Genomic DNA, 19,182 nt, shown 5'->3' with positions numbered 1-19,182 from the left:
AATATTGATGATCCTCAGACTATCAACACTCATTCAACAAGCCATTCAGGATCATCAGCAGATCATCTCACTTTATTCTGAGTGTTTGCTGCTAGAAACACATTATTTGAATCACGATATGCTAAAAGCCTGTAAACAAACATTAATGACTAGAGTTTGACCGATTGATCGGGCCGATTTTTGGCATTTTTTAATTAATCGGCATTGGCTGATTGTGCTGCAAAATTAATATGCGGCCATCAACATGTGACTTTTTTGACAAGAACCTGGTAATACTATTTAAATAATGATCTATTAATTTATGAATTACACGGTTTATTTTATTTTCCCATTTCTTGTAGGCCTATTTGTTTAAAATTTACAATATGTTGGATTATTGTCATGTTTATTATGTGTAGCCTATATTGACTGGCATTCAATAGAAAAAAATCTCTGTATTCATCCATCTATAACTATCTATCTTAAAATTCTTCAACAAATGTATAGACATTGGATTTTGTTCATGTTGTATTTAGTAGAAACTGATTTACTTCAGTGCTGTAACTTATTTGTGAAGAGCTTTTTGTTAATGTTGTAAATTGCATACAAAGTTGTCATAAACATGTTTTCTCTGTATGTTTTATGAGGAAAAATAGAGTAGAAAATTACTTATTTTTCCTCATTGTTGGATTTGATTGGTTGGATTTGACTCGCTCTGATTGGTCAGACCTACTCTCCTCGCGCGCGTTTTACATTAGTATCGTGATTGTAGTCTTTTAATCGCGTCAAACTGATATATCCCTCTCAGAATCATCACGTCAGTCAATTGCTCGTCGAATAACCTAAAAAATGTCGAGTTCAGACGCGATCTGTGAGAAGATACACGACGCACACGGGCCGCGGTGGGAGCGCGGCGGCATTTGCGTCGCGTGCGTCCTGGAGATGATGGACAGGTCGGATGTATCGGTAAGAACAGTAATATTTGGATAAATATGAAGTAATAAGCGCGCTTAACGAGCGCCAACGTGTGGAAGTTCATGATTGACGTTCATAATCACATTGCAGGCGGTTCGCAAGCGCGCGGCGCTCGTGTCCGTGATGCGCGTGCCCGCTGTTCGCGAGTTGCTGTATCGCGAAGAAGGAAGAATAAACTTCATCTCATCATTACTGAGTAAGAGAAACCGTGTTATCTATTAAGTACATTAAGTCTCTCCCATGTATATTGTGCACATTTACAAAATCCCTATTAGATTTGTCATAGAAATAAGCTCTGTGACCAACAAAAGTTTATGATTCTCATGTGTTTTTGTTGATGTTAATCTTCACAAACATAGCAAAACAACATAACTAACCTCAGAATATAACGTTAACTCATATGTTTCAGGAACGCTGTTCAGCGCCGTGGATTCATCTCTGCTGGATCAGACCGCACAGGGTGATCCATGTTTGAGATTTTGTGTATATTTATGACATGTACTTTATGTTATTTTAATCAATCTGCATATTTTTTTTCTTTCTTTAGCTATTGTAGCAAATATGAACACAAAAATCATATTACACAACCGTGACCCTGGAAATGTGGGAGAGAGGGTCTATTCAGCAGTTTTTGCTCGGGACTGATAATGTTTTAAGGTCTGTGAGATTGTGTGTGTGTGTTTCAGTTCTGCTGCAGGTGACGCTGGACATCCCGAGTCAAGCACTTCTGCTCTTCATCCTGGACCAGATCCACTCACGGGTGTGAACACACACACTCACACACACATTTTTAACACTAGTTCATCCGGTGTGATCGTTACCTCTCTCTCTCTCTCTCAGTGGTCTGATGTCGGGGGTCTGAAAGCGTCTCTGTCCTCTGTCATGTTTCTGGGTAAACTGCTGGACGCTCATCCCGCTCTGAGCCAAACACTCACGTCCAGCCGCTGTAAGACTGTCTGATGAACACACTCACACTTAATACACTGTTTACTGCCTTCCTAGACTTGATTTATGGCAGCGATTCTCATGTTTCTTCAGCCAAACATCTTTGGGCTAAAATATTAAAGGGGTCATGAAGTGGGTTATTTTATAATTCAATAATATTGCCCTGGGTGCCCTTATAATGTTAGTATGATTTTGACATAAAAAATGTCATAACTAAGAAATAAAAGGCATTTTTCCTAGCCTGATTTTAGCCTCTGATTTGAATGCTCTGTTTGAAGGGGCGTGTCTATGTGAGACTTCAGTGTAAACGGGCACTGTTTTGATTGGCTCTAAGACTTCTGCTAGTATTACTACATGTGGAAGAACTTGAATTCTCAGTTCATGACCCTTTAACATCATATTTAAGAATAATATAATAATAATAACAAATTCACATGAAAGCGGTTCACCGGTGGCAATTCATTACATGCAGGTAAACAAATAAAATATTTAATCTTTTTTGTGTTATCGTGTGTGTGTGTGCAGCGCGTGTGCTGGAGTGTGTGTGTGCCGCTCTGCTGCTCTCAGATGAGGACGTGAAGGCCGGTGTGTGTTACGTGTTGTTGAGGATCTGGAGCTCCGCCTCCGCCGTCCAGATGCTAACAGACACTCTCCGCCAGCGCATGTGTGTGTTACTGCTGCACACGCTCTCAAACACACACACCACAGCGCTCACCGTCAACTGCCTGGGTGTAGTGAAGCAGATGTGTCAGTACTCTGAGGTGGTGTGTGTGTTGATGAATCTGAAAGACGGCGCTGAAGATCCACTGGCGTATCAACCACTGCCGCTCATCCTGAAGAAGGTCTGAACACACACACACACACACACACTCTTTTAAAAAAACACTGGTTATTACAGAGGTAGCTTCAAAATGTGAAAGTGTTTTTACAGAGATGCACTGAACAAAATAGTTCTTATTTTCTGCGAAACATGTTTTACAAAATAAACTGGACTTTAATTTTGCTAGATATTCAACATCTAACCAATTAGTGTTTCATATTTTTTCACAAATTTTGTTTTACGGAAACTCTGAGGTTCCTGATTCTGTTCATGCTCTGTATCAGGAAGAGCCTTTGGGTGATGCGTTCTCTTTCTCAATATCACATCCATCACTAAACAGCAGCCAAATATGCATGATTTTACCAAAATTAGAGCAAGATTTGATTAAGTAAATTGTATAACATGACTCCACCCACTGGGGGAGGAGCCTGCGGAAGGACTTAAAGCGCCAAAAAAATATGTGATTGGGGAAAAGGCAAGTTAGATAACTGTAATGTATTAATATTGATATTGATCGTTGTTGATGTAAATGTGTGTGTTGTAGCTGTTGTTGAGCGCTCAGGACTCTCTTCAAGTGGTGTCGGTGCGCTGTGTGTGTGCCGTACTGATTCACGCTCCTCAACGCTTTACTGCCGCCTTCATTCAGGCCGATCTACCCGGTGAGATGCTTTGCTAACTACCACATCAACCGTACAAACCAACTGATAGTCACAGAACCAGTGTAAACATGAATGAATTAAATCATAACATAGTTAACATACATAATACGCAACATACAAAAGATGCAAGACATATCATATATAAGACATAACATACATAAGATGTAACACATAGAATGTAACACGTAACATGCATAAGACGTAACATACATAAAATGGAACATTCATAAGACGTAAGACGTAACATACATAAGATGGAACATTCATAAGACGTAAGACGTAACATACATAAGATGTAACATACATAAGATTTAACATACATAAGATTTAACATACATAAGTCGTTATACGTAACATACATAAGATTTAACATACATAAGACGAAACATACATAAGACGTAACACGTAACATACATAAGATGTAACATACATAAAATGGAACATTCATAAGACGTAACACGTAACATACATAAGATGTAACCTACATAAGACGTAACATACATAAGATGTAACACGTAACATACATAAGATGTAACATACATACAGTAAGACGTAACATACATTAGACATAACATACACAAGACGTAATACGTAACATACATAAGGCGTAACAAACATTAAACGTATCATAATAAGACGTAACATCCATAACATACATAAGACGTAATACGTAACATACTTAACATACATAAGACGTAACATACATAAGACGTAACATACATAAGACGTAATACATAACATACATAAGACGTAATACGTAACATACATAAGGCGTAACAAACATTAAACGTATCATAATAAGACGTAACATCCATAACATACATAAGACGTTATATGTAACATACTTAACATACATAAGACGTAATACGTAACATACTTAACATACATAAGACGTAACATACATAAGACGTAACATACATAAGACGTAATACATAACATACATAAGACGTAATACGAAACATACATAAGGCGTAACAAACATTAAACGTATCATAATAAGACGTAACATCCATAACATACATAAGACGTAATACGTAACATACTTAACATACATAAGACGTAACATACATAAGACGTAACATACATAAGACGTAATACATAACATACATAAGACGTAATACGTAACATACATAAGGCGTAACAAACATTAAACGTATCATAATAAGACGTAACATCCATAACATACATAAGACGTAATACGTAACATACTTAACATACATAAGACGTAACATACATAAGACGTAACATACATAAGACGTAATACATAACATACATAAGACGTAATACGTAACATACATAAGGCGTAACAAACATTAAACGTATCATAATAAGACGTTACATCCATAACATACATAAGACGTAATACGTAACATACTTAACATACATAAGACGTAACATACATAAGACGTAATACGTAACATACATAAGACGTAACAAACATTAGACGTATCATAATAAGATGTAACATCCATAACATACATAAGACGTAACTTTACACACGCTGATGTTGCACCATTTCGGAGTGTCTTCCATTCATTCCGACACAAACAGGACAGCATGTGTGTGTGTGTGTGTGTGTGTGTGTGTGTGTGTGTTAGAGTTTCTGCTGGAGGTGATGAGCAGCGGCTGCACTGACGTGTTGCTGTGGTCCGTCTTCAGCTGTTTACTGCTGCTGTCCGAAGACCCGCTCTTCTTCTCGCAGTGTCACGCCGTCTACGGTGAGATCCAGCAGCTGCCGAGTCCAAACTCATTCCTCTCGGTTCATCAGACACCAGACATCACAAGCCGCGTTTCCAGCACCCTTTAATTGCGCAAGTTGAAATTGTGGATTGAAAATACGACCAATTTCACAAAAACTCTCATATCGCAAAACAGGTGTTACGCTCACATGAGGTGTTTTTCAGGCGATTCGACAAAGGAATATTTCGCAAAACTTCAATGGAAACAGTTGTTTGCTCATTTACAGATCACCTGATGTAGACGACGAGACGGAGTTCTTCATTAAACTCATAAAAGACAAAAGTATTACGGGAATACTGGATTCTTAAACACAAAGAAATGGCACAGTTTATCAAGAGCTTGAAGCAGAAATGAGGAAGTAACACCCAGAAACTCCTCATATGTGCATATGAGATATATGAGATATATAGCCTGTGGAAATCTACCAACATTAGTCACCATGATTTTTGGAATGACTTATCGCGAGAGAAAATAAAGTACATTTAGTAAAAATATCGCTATTTTGCGCAAATCTGTAATGGAAACGCGGCTACAGAGAGTTCGCTGAGAGTAACACATTAATACTAACCAGAATCCATCATTCTTCAGAAGTGTAAGTGTAAATGTGTGTGTGTGTGTTTGAGGTATGGAGCCGTTAGTGCGATGTCTGAAAGAGACTCTGGGAAAGTCCAACACGGAGGTGCAGAAACAGGGACTGGAGCTGCTGTCGGCCATATTGGACAGGTCAAACACCACACGTCCTCTGACTCCCGTTGTCTTTATTAGCCTCACACACGAGTTCTCGGTTCGAAACCACAGATATCAGATCATCAATCAATCAATTTTTATTTATATAGCGCTTTACAACAACCATGAGTTGATCAAAGCGCTGGACAGGGGGAAAAAAATAAAAAGAAATAAATACAAACAACAATACAATGCAAAAAATAAACAAACATGGAATATTATTTTGTAACTGCACTTATAGTAATTTTATGATTAAATATCAAATATCAGGTGCTGGTGCCTCCATCTGTAGGATCAATGTGTGTGTGTGTGTGTGTGTGCAGGCAGCCGGCAGCTGTGCGCTTGTTCCCGACCGCCTCTGAATTCACAGGTGTGTGTGATGTCATCGTGGAGGGCGTGGCCATTTCCTGTCTGCAGGTGTCCATGTGTGCAGTCCGAGCCGCTGCTATCCTGCTCAGGTCTCACACACACACACCTGTGGAGTACGAGCCACCGCCGTCCTGCTCAGGTCTCTCATACACGTGTTACGTGTGTGTGTGTGTGTGTGTGTGTGTGTGTCTTCACAGGCCGAACCACCAGTCCAGTCCGGTTCAGTTCTCAGACGTCAGGAGAGTCGTGGAAGCCGTGATGTCCAAGTGCAGAGTGAGTGTGTGTGTGTGTGTTCTGATGAGTGGTCATGTGATCAGTCTGATCCACTCAAGATCATATGTGTGTGTGTGTGTTCAGGAGATCAGCTCTGGTTCAGAATCAGTGTCAGCTGCTGGAGTTTTACTGCAAACGCTCACGTGCTTCGATGCTGCTTGCAGGTCAGTCACACACACACACACACACTCTGACAGCAGACGTCATGTGTGAGATAATTCACACTTTTTATTGAGAGATTTGAAGTTAAGATTTTAATTATTTATATTTAATTCAGGTTTATTTGTATTGCGCTTTTCAGAAACACATCATTTCAAAGCGGATTTACAGGAAGTCCATACTAAAATGTAGAGTAGTGTTATTCGTTTATTAGATCTAATTTAGTTCTGTTATCAGAGGAAACAAAGTTATGTATTTCAGAAAAGTACGTCATCACAGTCAGCTAAGAATGTATTAATGTCACTCAAGATTGATAATATCCCTACTCTCATCTTGCCACACATCCTCTTTTATATGGATAATATAGATTCATCAGTATCAGATTTAGTGAATATGATCATTCTTATGGGTAAATATCATATTCATTGCAGTAAGTGGAGATGTTCTAAGCCTTCCTTTGTTTGGTTTATAAACGATTTTAAATTGTTTGTTACCTCACTGAAAAATGTAAAATCTACAAAAATTGCAAGGAAAATGTATAGTGATATATCCAGGAAACTACTGTTTTGATTAATCTCCCTTGTGTGTGCCGCTCCAAATGTGATTTTCTATTTTGCCTTTGACTTGTGTGTTTTGTAGTAGCCCCTTCTTTGTTATTTTATTTATTTTTTTCTCTATTGTTGTTTTCTGCTTGGTTAATACTTTTGTACATTCTATCCCCTGCGAGAGTTTTGTATGTTACTTCTTGTCAATAATAATAAAAAAAAAAAAGAATGTATTAATTTACACAATGCAATATTTGATTATCTCATTGATGTAATGAGGCTTATTTTAATTGGAAATGTTTAAAATTAAATGATTAAAATAATTTATTTAAATTGAACATTTTTGTGATACAATTTTTTTATTATTATGATCTTTTACAAATTATTGATCAATTCTACATTTTTATGATTTCATGAATTTTTGGGTAAATGTTTTGATTTTTAATAAATAAATTGGAATAATGTGATACATTTACATTTTTGGGATTCATGTTTTTTCACTTTTTATTATTATTTTTTTAAATATTTATTTAAACGTACATTTTTGGGATATATTGTTGGGTTTTATTTTGTGTTGTAATATTTTACAATTATTAATTTTAATTTAACTAATGTATATGTCTATTAAGGGTTTATTGAGTTTTGTATTGTTAATTTTATTAATCAATGTTTTAATTAGAATTGTTTTAATGAAATTGTATATATATATATATATATATATATATATATATATATATATATATATATATATATATATGAGAAAGCCTAGTTTGTGAAAGCCTGTGTTAGAGCATCTGAACACATCTGTGTGTGTGTGTGTGTGTAGGTTGCTGGAGGTGTGTGTGTGTGAGTCAGATCTCACGGACGGTGTGTGTTCAGCTCCAGCGCAGCAGCAGGAGACGCTGGAGTCGGTGTGTGTGTTTCTGCTGCACTGCTGCGACACCACCTGCATCCCTGCAGTCACCGTGAGTCACACACACACACACACGTGTACTGAACTCCACAGGTTCACTGACCCCTGTGTGTGTGTGTGTGTAGGGCGTGTGCGAGCGGGTCTCGTCTCCACAGACGCTGCAGCTCTTCCTCTCGGTTCTGTCTCGTCAGTTCGCTCTGTGTCCCGCTCACATGACCTCCTTCTCCAAGAAGCTCGGTAAGACCAGGGGTCAGAGGTCACGGCCACTCTGAAGCAGATGCTCTATAAAACCGGCATGAGCTTTCCTTAGCGCTGGACAATAATTCAGTATTAATTTACCGTATTTTCCGCACTATAAGCCGCACTTAAAAAACGACAGTGCGCCTTATAATCCGGTATTGACCGAAATAAAGAAATATATCGGATTTAAATTAAATTACTCTCTTTACCAATGTTTCTGATTCAGTGTGTGTGTGTGTGTGTGTGTGTGTGTGTGTGTGTGTCAGCTGCGTCTGGATTCATCAGACTGACTGTGGACAGTAAAGCCCAGCTGTGTTCAGGGAACAGGTGAGACACACACACAGATAGTGAGTGTGTGTTGAACTGCAGGTGTTTATGATGTGTGTGTGTGTGTGTGTTTCAGGAACGCGTCTCTGAATCAGATCTGCTGTGATTTCCTCATGAAGCTCTGCATGTGTCTGATCTCAAACACTGACACCTGGAACCAGGAAGACATTCAGGGTAACGTCTGTGTGTGTGTGTGTGTTGTTTTAAAGTGTTTTATATCATGGTTTTTATATCATTTTATATCAGTTTTATATAGTTAACATTAAAAGAAAGTTCTACTTCTGTGTGTGTGTGTGTGTGCAGATGTGCAGCATGTCCTGCAGGAGTCTCTGCCGTCTCTGTGCTGCAGTGTGTCCGACTGGCCCTCCCTTCTCCCTGATATCCCACAATCCCTCAGGAACACACAGTTCTGCATCATCCACCTGCTCCACCTCTCGCTGCTGCACGGAGACAGGTGTGTGTGAGAGTCTGAGAGTGAGAGTGATAGTGTGAGTGATGATGTCATGAGATGATCATGTGACACCGACAGGTGTCTGTGTGACTCGGCCGTGTTCTCCTGCATTCTGCGCTTCATCGTGTGTGCTCAGGATCAGTGTGACGACGCTCTTCCTGCGTGTGTGTTGAGTTCAGTCCTCTATCTGCTGTCTGTCAATCAACACGCCGGCCCTCCACTGGACATGGTGACCTCACTCACACTTTCTACACATGAGGAAACATATATTTGAAACATCATCGGTTACTATAGTAACAGTTAAAGAACTATTACATTCTAAAATAAGTTTAAATATATTCCATTCTTAATCAGTTAAAGAACACCTGCATTCTACACTGCATTCTACACCTGCATTCTACACATGCATTCTACACTGCATTCTACTCTGCATTCTACACCTGCATTCTACACTGCATTCTACACTGCATTCTACACTGCATTCTACACTGCATTCTACACCTGCATTCTTCACTGCATTCTACACTGCATTCTACACTGCATTCTACACTGCATTCTACACCTGCATTCTACACTGCATTCTACACTGCATTCTACACTGCATTCTACACTGTATTCTACACTGCATTCTTCACTGCATTCTACACCTGCATTCTACACTGCATTCTACACCTGCATTCTACACATGCATTCTACACTGCATTCTACACTGCATTCTACACCTGCATTCTACACTGCATTCTACACTGCATTCTACACTGCATTCTACACTGCATTCTACACTGCATTCTACACCTGCATTCTACACTGCATTCTTCACTGCATTCTACACCTGCATTCTACACTGCATTCTACACCTGCATTCTACACTGCATTCTACACTGCATTCTACACCTGCATTCTACACTGCATTCTACACCTGCATTCTACACTGCATTCTACACTGCATTCTACACTGCATTCTACACCTGCATTCTACACTGCATTCTACACCTGCATTCTACACTGCATTCTACACCTGCATTCTACACTGCATTCTACACCTGCATTCTACACTGCATTCTACACTGCATTCTACACTGCATTCTACACTGCATTCTACACCTGCATTCTACACTGCATTCTATACCTGCACTCTACACCTGCATTCTACACCTGCATTCTACACTGCATTCTACACCTGCATTCTACACTGCATTCTACACTGCATTCTACACTGCATTCTACACTGCATTCTACACTGCATTCTACACTGCATTCTACACTGCATTCTACACTGCATTCTACACCTGCATTCTACACTGCATTCTACACCTGCATTCTACACTGCATTCTACACTGCATTCTACACCTGCATTCTACACTGCATTCTACACTGCATTCTACACCTGCATTCTACACTGCATTCTACACTGTATTCTACACTGCATTCTACACTGCATTCTACACCTGCATTCTACACTGCATTCTACACCTGCATTCTACACTGCATTCTACACTGTATTCTACACTGCATTCTACACTGCATTCTACACCTGCATTCTACACTGCATTCTACACTGTATTCTACACTGCATTCTACACTGCACTCTTCACATTCCAGTGCCAATAGAGAAACAGCACCGCTAACACACTCACTGCATGATGAACATGTCTGATGAGCACATAGCAACACCCTAGCAACCCCTCAGCGCTCTGAGGTTGAGTGTAAACAGCGACTGAAGTGTGAGTGTGTGTGTGTGTGTGTGTGTGTGTGTGCAGGTGTCGGTGAGCGTGGTCAGTAAAGCGCTGTCCTCGTGTCCCGCGGTGTTCTCGCGCGCTCTTCCTCTCTCCGCGCTGAGCCTCATCTTCCAGTATCCCGAGCTCTCGGAGCGCTTCGGGGCGCCGGCGCTGACGGGACGCCTCTCTCGCGGGACAGAGGAGGAGCAGGAGCTGCTGGAGCTGCTACACACACACCCTGCAGCGCTGCTGAACATGCTGGTGACACACACATACGAGATTTAAAACTAACATTTTCTACTATGATGATGAACACACATAACAATAATGTGTGTGTGTGTGTGTGTTGAGGGCGTGGCGTGTGACGCCGAGACCGCAGTGTGTCAGTCAGCCGTCGGTGTGTTGCGATCGTTCCTGTGTTCAGTCGACGGCGTCAGCATCAGCAGGACAACTGATCTCTCCGATCACATCCGATCCGCACTCATGAGCGTCCTGCAGAGACACACACACACAGGTCACACACACACACATACACACACACACACACAGCATTGAGCATTTAATGTTCATCTTAATTAGGACTCGTTTTATGGACTACTTTAGTTTTGCCTTTTAACCAATCCCAAACCAGCCCAGATTAGCTCATAACCGGTGTGTGTGTGTGTGTGTGTGTGTGTGTGTGTGTGTTTCAGACGGGCTGTCGGTGCTGTTGGACGTGTTGTCTGTGATCCAGAGTCACTCGTCTAGTCAGATGACCCACACAGACTTCAAACTGCTTTACCACGGTGAGAACAGAGAGTGTGTCTGTGGTTTGAGTGTGTGTATCACTCATACGTGTGTGTGTGTGTGTGTGTGTGTGTAGTCAGTAATCTGGTAGGAAAGATGGACTCCAGTGACTCTGAGCTGCTGCTGTCTGGGTTCAACTGTCTGTACTGCTTCCTGTGTGTGTGTCCGTCACACGCCACCGACAGAGGTAACTCACACACACACACTCACACACACACACACACACACACACACATTCAGTCACTTACACACGTCACACACCATGGACAGGGGTAACACACACACACACACACAATCTCACACACACAGACACTCACTCACTTACATACACATACTCATACACAATTACACTCACACACACTCTCTCTCTCTCACTCACTCGCTCACTCAGACAAACACACACAAACAATTTCTCTCACACACACACTCTCTCGCTCACTCACTCAGACAAACACACTCAAACACTTTCTCTCTCAAACACACACTCTCTCTCTCACTCACTCGCTCACTCACTCAGACAAACACACACACAAACACTTTCTCTCACACACCCACACTCTCTCTCTCTCTCTGACTCACTCACTCACACGCAACAACATAGACAAACACACACACAAACACTTTCTCTCACACAGTCTCTCACACACTCCTGCTGGTTGTGTGTGTGTGTGTTGCAGTGGCGTCTCTGCTGCTGGGGAACGTGAGGCTGCTGGAGCTGCTGGAGGAGGTCTTGTCTTCATCATCTTCATCATCTTCATCACTGCACTGCTCCTCCCTGCTCCTGCTCTCCTCACTCGTGCTCCTGCAGCACAAACACCACGCTCAGGTGACACACACACATACACACACGCGTCCTGCTCAGGTGAGGTGTGTGTGTCGCAGCGCTAAACACCTGTGTGTGTGTGTTAAAGGTGCAGAAGAGCATCCGTGTGGATCTTCATCAGATACTGAGACGACTGGCCTTCAACAAGAGAGAGACGGACGCGCTGCTGCTCGGTTACACACACACACACACACACACACACACTGATCTGATTCCTCAAGTGATGTAATCTCAATACAGGTTATCTGATTTAATGTGTGTGTGTAGTGTGCAGTGTGCGGTTCGTGCAGGTGTGTTTGGATGTGGACGAGTCTGCTCTGGTGTGTGTGTGTGACGCAGCGCTGGAACGACCCCTTCAGACGGCAGACGGTGCTCTACACCCACTGGGACACAGCGGCACCGCCAGCCTCGTCACGGCCCTCAGCGCACTCATGCTGCAGGTACACACACACACACACATACACATTACAGGACAGTACATCAGTGATTGCTGTGTGTGTGTGTGTGTGTGAGCAGAAGCAGGATCTGCTGGTCAGCGCGGCTCTGAACTGTCTGACGTCTCTGATGGAGTTTCTGTGCCGCAGGACGCCCGAATCAGGTACACACACACACACACACACTGATTATCAGTGAGGTTTCAGATCACATGATGACATCAGTTTCTAAGAGTGAGCCGATCGATCAAATAAATCACGTGTTTTAGAAATCCTCGTAAACTAAGCAGAACTCGAAACACTAGGGGTGTAGCGGGACGCAGGGATGACGGTGGCGCACATCATCCATGCCGTGAAAGTGAGATCATATCCCATGAGGCCCTAACTGAAGTTGCCATGGTTACCAAACAGATGAGTTAGGATGTGTCTGTAGTGTTTATGTGATACGCCCCCTAGTGTTTAATAAAGTTCTGGAAGCGTCAGCTACTGATCATGGAACTTTTATTTTGTTTTCTGAAGCGTTTTAATTTGACGTTGATGTTCTTCAAACGTTAGCCCACTTGTTCCAGAAGGTTCAGAGGTCATTTAAAAGTGACATTCCCATAATGTTTGCAAAATAATTCCCCTAAAGTTCGCATAACCGAGTAAAAACATTTCCTTTAAAAAAAAAAAGAGATTTGTTTTCAAAGTTTAATGGGAACATTAGGAAGTGTTCTTCACACATGTTGTTGTTAGCATGTCCGTCCGTTAGCGTAGACGTTAGCGTTGAGTCCTGTGTGTTGGTTAAACACAACTTGGTTAGACACACAGATTCGATTTTGTTTTCAATATCCGTGTGTGTGTGTGCAAGGGCGTAACTTTGGGTCTACCATTGGGGGGGTTAAACTTGCGCCATATTTATTAATTTATTTATTTATTGAATAATTTTCTTTTGTAAATGGTAACATGCTAATTTTCCGTTCCTGTATTAGAAATACATTGTGATACTTTTATTCCCCACTTCTGAGGTGGGAAAGGGTTCCGAGCCCCACCTGTCCCCAATCAACCCAACAAAATGTTAAGAAACTAGGCTTTAAGTTTAACTGTTAAAATTTATTTTATTAACATCACATTGTAAAAACTTAACATCCAATAACAGCATTAAAACTAAAAACAAATAGCGAAAAAAGAAAGTGCAATTATATTATCGCTTTGCATGAAATACGACTCAAAAGTAGATGGAAAAATTGTGTTTGCATTTATATAGCCTCTAATAACATAAAATTCAGAAACTGAGAAAATACAAGTGTGGACTAACGTTAGTTGTGCTATGATTCATTTTGTCACTTTGCAAACTACATGCAAAAAAAATCTTGTGAAATGTTATAGGAGGAGATTAAGTGCTGTCTTGTTGGCAAAAGGGGGTTGTACAAAGTATTAACATCAGGGGTGCCAATAATTGTGGCACACATGATTTGAAGTTTTTATTTTTTTAAATTTTAATTTTTTTTTTACCACCAAAGTAATGTACTTAAATAAAAGGTTGGATTTTTCTCTTTTTTTGCATTTGGGTTCTATGTTGTTTAAAAAAAAGGGAGAATTTTTAAAAGTCCTCGACCACATCTTAAACAGGGGTGCCAATAATTGTGGAGGGCACTGTAGCTAGCAAATTGTGAAATTCTGAATAAATTTTTTTTTAAAAAGCAGATCATCAGTCATTCCGCTGTTGTGGCTGACAAGCAATGAAGGACGCGTCTCCATGGGAACCATAAAATGATACTACGATTAATAACAGTCGCCTTGAAAAACGTTTAAACTTACGTGTGAAAAGGTTAAGTAAGGCTTACATTTAAATGTGTCTTTGTTTTGTTTTGAGTGTATGGTCAATAAATAAAGGAATTAAAAAGATGGGCTCAAAACCTGTTTGTCGTGCCCCACTCGTCTCTATTCTCCAACAGTAAGTCGCGCCCACGCGCCGCACTTTGAGAAACAGCTAATTTAGCAATGGGGTACCTCTGTTTGGTCAGGATTTTTCCTTTTTTTGGAGCCGACCAACAATTAAAAAATCGTTGTCTGGCTGCCTTTCAATGTCCTTTCCATCTTTCTATCCGTTAGAATGCAACTTCAGCTATTTCCTCAAACCATTCATCCCAGCGACTGCGCAACATAGTAAACAAACTTGGTAGAGAAAGCGGGTTATACCAAGTCGGTGCGGTGGGCGGAGGGTACATTACAGATTATTTAAAGTATGATACTATCTTTCTTGCTGGCAAATGTATTTCATATTAATTCTAATCTGAATGATTGGGGGGGGGGGGGGGGGGGGTTATATTAGCTGGGTCTGATTTTTGAGGGGGTCATAACCCCCCTAACCCCCCCGCAAATTACGCCCATGTGTGTGTGTGTGTGTGTGTGTGTAGTGCAGCACATGGTGGTTCATCAGCCGTGGACTCGTTTCCTGCTCTTCTCTTTACTGTCGTGTGACGGGAGCCTGAGACCTGCTGCACTGCAGCTGCTCACACTGGTAACACACACACACTCACACACACACTCACTATCTTTGTGAGGACATTCAATGACACAATGTAATCTCTAGCTCTTTAAACCTTAACCTGATTATAACCTACTATAATCAAACTGGTCCTCACAACGAGTTATAGAAATGTGTGTGTGTGTGTGTGTGTGTGTGTGTGTGTGTGTGTGTGTGTGTGTGTGCAGCTGGTGCGTTTCAGCGGCAGCGTCTCGCTCTGGAAGTCAGAGGTTGAGTCGGTGTGTGAGGAGGTGGAGAGACGAGGAGTGACGGACCTCAGCAAACACACACTGAGCACGATGCTCACACAGGTCTGCAACACACACACATTAGGCCATCCTTAAAAATATTTTGGTTTGCAGTAACAGCAATTTTTTTAAAAAAAAGGGTCGGTAGGTAGGTCTATATTTTTTTTTTTCCAGGATTCAGTGTAAAAAAAAAAGTAAAATTTTGGTCATGGTGATCATGAATTTTTTTTTTTTTTTTTTTTTTAATTGCATACTGTGACGTCACTGACTGGGTCTTCAAACTGTGCATCCACCACTAGGTGTTATTGCAACCTACAACCGGTTACGTTTTTAGGCCAGTCACAAAATTAATAAATATCTACTGTATTTGTTATGCAGCAGTGTGCAGGCTTTTTTTTCCCCAAATACATGAGATATAAGCAAAAACAAGTACAAACACATGGTGAAACAAAGAATACAATTAAACAAAGATACAAATTAGCCTATATACACAGTGCTTTAATTTCAGAAAGGTCTAAAATTAGCTACTTTTCAGTTAAGTGTGTTGCGCTGTCTGAAAAGAAATTTAATTTAGTAAATCAAATGTAAAATGACACTGCATGGTTTATCATAGTTAGATTAATGCTTATTAAAGTTTAAGTTAATAATTCAAGAGCTGCGAGTGATTTTTCTCTGCCTTTTGTTGTGTTTGATTCCCATTACTGGCTCAATCGTCACATGTTTATTAGACTACTGCCCCTTTAAGACCGAGTGCGGATCTAGATGACTGATGCACCACCATATCCTCCCAACTATTCACATCCATTTAAGACATAAACTGTGTTTAAATGAATCTCAGAGCAGGTCATTTTAGATTTTATGTATATTTGATAGTTTAGCTGCGCACATGAAGCCCAAAATGAGGCTATAGCCTACTTTTCTTGTCCCGTTGCAGTGCATTTCGGAGCACGCATCACCTTGTGAACAGCGTCTCTTGCGCAGACTTTTGTGCTTTTAATAGCTCTTTTAATGATTGAACCCGTACGCAGTTTAGCAACAGTACAGACTGCATTTTACAACAATTACCGATCGTGCTGATTCTGACGGTACGTTTGGGTTTTAGGAAGAAATGACAGCGCAGCGCTGTGAAGGGAAGGAAGTTGTGCTATAGACAGAATGCGTATGTAATGGTTTCATCTCAAATATCTTTTTATAATCTTTGAAAGCGGAAATCTAAAATACAATTAGAATAATATCCCAGATCTAAAGTGTAGGTAACCACGTTCTGTCCTCATTGTCACTCATTAAGCTCATTAAGGGCTGTCATGTTGTTCGCGCTGTGGCTCCGGGTGAGAGATCGCTCTCTCTCTTCTGGACTGGGAATAGCAAAATTGCATCAGACAAATTGTTTAATATTGTTATTATATATAGAAATGGATGATATTCAGCCCATTTAATACCGGGTTTACCAAGCGGGAACACTGAATGAAACGAAGCGAACGTATAAGCCTTATAGACAGTGTGACACGGGTAAACCAATCGCGTAAACATAATCAGATGACTATGACGCCACGGGTTTTTATTTAAAAGAAAGAACGTAGCCTACGTTTGTAGACACAAGCAACTTTCACAATACTAACTAAAATATCATTTTATGGAATTTGAATTAGTCGTTTGAAGAGTAAAAAAAAAAAAAAAATCGGTCGGTCTGAACGCAAGTTACAACCGGCAAGTCGGTCGGACTAAAAGGGAAAAAAAATAAAAAATTGGGTCGGCCCTAAATTGACAGGGTCGGTCGGGTTACGGCAAACAAGAATATTTTTAAGGGTGGCCTTATTATAATTTATTTGATCAGAAATATTAAAAACAGTCTAATTGTCATTGGTGTGTGTGTGTGTGTGTGTGTGTAGTGTTGTGCTGTTGCTCCTCCTGATGATCTGAGGATGAGGATGAATGCTTTACTGGAGTCTCTCCAACCTCTTCCTCCCTCGGACGCCTCCAACAGACACATGCTGTATCCTTCACACACACACACACACACACACACACACACACACACACACACAAACACATTCCTCTGACCGTGTGTGTCCTTAACACAGAGTGTCAGTCGGGTTGGACGGGTCTCTGTCTGTCTGTCGGACCTCAAACCCGGTGCTCAGGACTTCTGATACACACACACACACACACACACACACCTCTGCACAGTTGTACTTGTTTTCTAGTGAAGAGATCTCCGACTGAAATATGTTGACAATCAGTTTCTCATTTATGTTGTAACAAAAATGGTTATTGATTAATATTCATTATTATTATTATTATTAAAAATAACAACACGTTTTACATTTTGTGAGTTGCAGCAAAAATGTTTTTTTGTTGAAAATATAATAAATAATTTAATATTTTTGTTGTTGTCTGTGTCACGTGTTGATAAATGAAGAATCGGCGCCTATCAGAAGCTATCGATGATCGATCGTGATGACGCGAGGCTGACGTCAGCGCGCGTGCGGTGCGTCGCTCTAATCGCTCCGTGCGGAAATCGCGTGGCAGCAGCCGAGTGGAGGACGCGCGCGGCATGTGATGTGAATGACCCGATCGCACGCGACGCTCGCATCGCAACACGAGCGTTTGAATCGGCGGAGGATCGACGCGTTTTCCCCGATGATCGCGCGCGCTTCGCGTTGAAGGTGAAGGTGAGTGCGATCCGCATCACGCACGCGTTCACCGCTGCAACATCTGCACTGAAAATGACGCGACGCGATGTAGGGATGCGATTATACTGTGATTTAGACATTATATTACACATTTAATCCCAGTTCAGATGCTAATGGTGGAATCAAATACCATATAATACCACGATCGTGCTGTTTGAATATCAGGGTAAATTAATATGCTAATAATTCAGTACTGCGGTATTTCCATGTCAGTTATGATGCTGGATTTATTTCTATGATATTAGACACTGGTGAACACGAATAACCAGCTGGACTGGCGAACCAATACTGCTGTTAGGAGGGGTTACGTTATCTGACTGACTGATAAATAATCGGTATTAATAATAGAGGAATAATGTACATGATTATCATATGTGTTTTATGAAAGTGGTTATTGATTAATAAGTCAGGTTTGAGTGCTGTGACTCAGGACAGGAAGTAGAACTGAAGTGGGTTTAGCTCTGAGCAAACGCATATTAATATATTAATAACACATGAAATATTAAACAGTCAGTCTGAAGTGGATCGTCTACACAAACACACAGTTTGAACCGTGTGTGTATCATATAACATAACATAATCATCAGAACGAGATTGATCTGGTATAATCACACACACACACACACACAGGGATTTAGCCTTGAAGCCTCCAGTCTAGTAATGTATGAAAGGAAGGGCTAACCCAGAGATGGGTCATTCCTGGTGCCAGTGTGGCGGAGATGATGTTCTGGGGATCAACTACTTTGGACCCCATTGACCTCCATTATATGGACAAAGACGAGCTGCACCGATGTATAGGCTGATTTATTAATATTATCAATTCACGACCATCGGCTGAAGCGTGAGGAC

General features: G+C 40.9%; 2 protein-coding genes across 3 annotated transcripts in view; both read left to right on the top strand.

The window, feature by feature from the left end:
- The first annotated feature begins 675 nt into the window (after positions 1-675).
- Positions 676-18,024, top strand: mei1 (meiotic double-stranded break formation protein 1). Of its 2 annotated transcripts, XM_039679197.2 has the most exons (30): positions 677-945; positions 1,045-1,150; positions 1,364-1,414; positions 1,641-1,714; positions 1,795-1,900; positions 2,425-2,741; positions 3,264-3,378; positions 4,977-5,096; positions 5,742-5,841; positions 6,168-6,302; positions 6,411-6,486; positions 6,571-6,650; positions 8,017-8,155; positions 8,229-8,340; positions 8,610-8,670; positions 8,747-8,844; positions 8,974-9,124; positions 9,200-9,350; positions 10,883-11,101; positions 11,192-11,354; positions 11,533-11,625; positions 11,703-11,813; positions 12,304-12,452; positions 12,538-12,622; positions 12,717-12,889; positions 12,966-13,047; positions 15,283-15,386; positions 15,581-15,703; positions 17,530-17,633; positions 17,730-18,024. In XM_039679197.2, the coding sequence occupies exons 1-30, from the start codon at positions 829-831 to the stop codon at positions 17,788-17,790; spliced, it is 3,576 nt and encodes a 1,191-aa protein (XP_039535131.2). In that variant the 5' UTR covers positions 677-828; the 3' UTR covers positions 17,791-18,024. The 2 variants fall into 2 exon arrangements, with proteins under 2 accessions (XP_088985137.1, XP_039535131.2); XM_089129011.1 differs by having other exon boundaries at positions 676-945; positions 6,411-6,650.
- A 125-nt stretch (positions 18,025-18,149) lies between these two features.
- ccdc134 (coiled-coil domain containing 134) overlaps positions 18,150-19,182 on the top strand; it is a 9,009-nt gene continuing 7,976 nt past the window's right edge. Inside the window, exon 1 of the mRNA XM_089129238.1 lies at positions 18,150-18,312. The gene's annotated coding sequence lies outside the window, so the exon portion shown is untranslated. The remainder of the gene's footprint in view (positions 18,313-19,182) is intronic.

Source organism: Pimephales promelas, chromosome 3 (assembly GCF_988280905.1).
Source record: "Pimephales promelas chromosome 3, fPimPro1.hap1.1, whole genome shotgun sequence".
Classification (NCBI taxonomy): Eukaryota; Metazoa; Chordata; class Actinopteri; order Cypriniformes; family Leuciscidae; genus Pimephales; species Pimephales promelas.
Note: the sequence above shows the minus strand (reverse complement) of the source record. Positions and strands in the feature narration are given on the sequence as shown.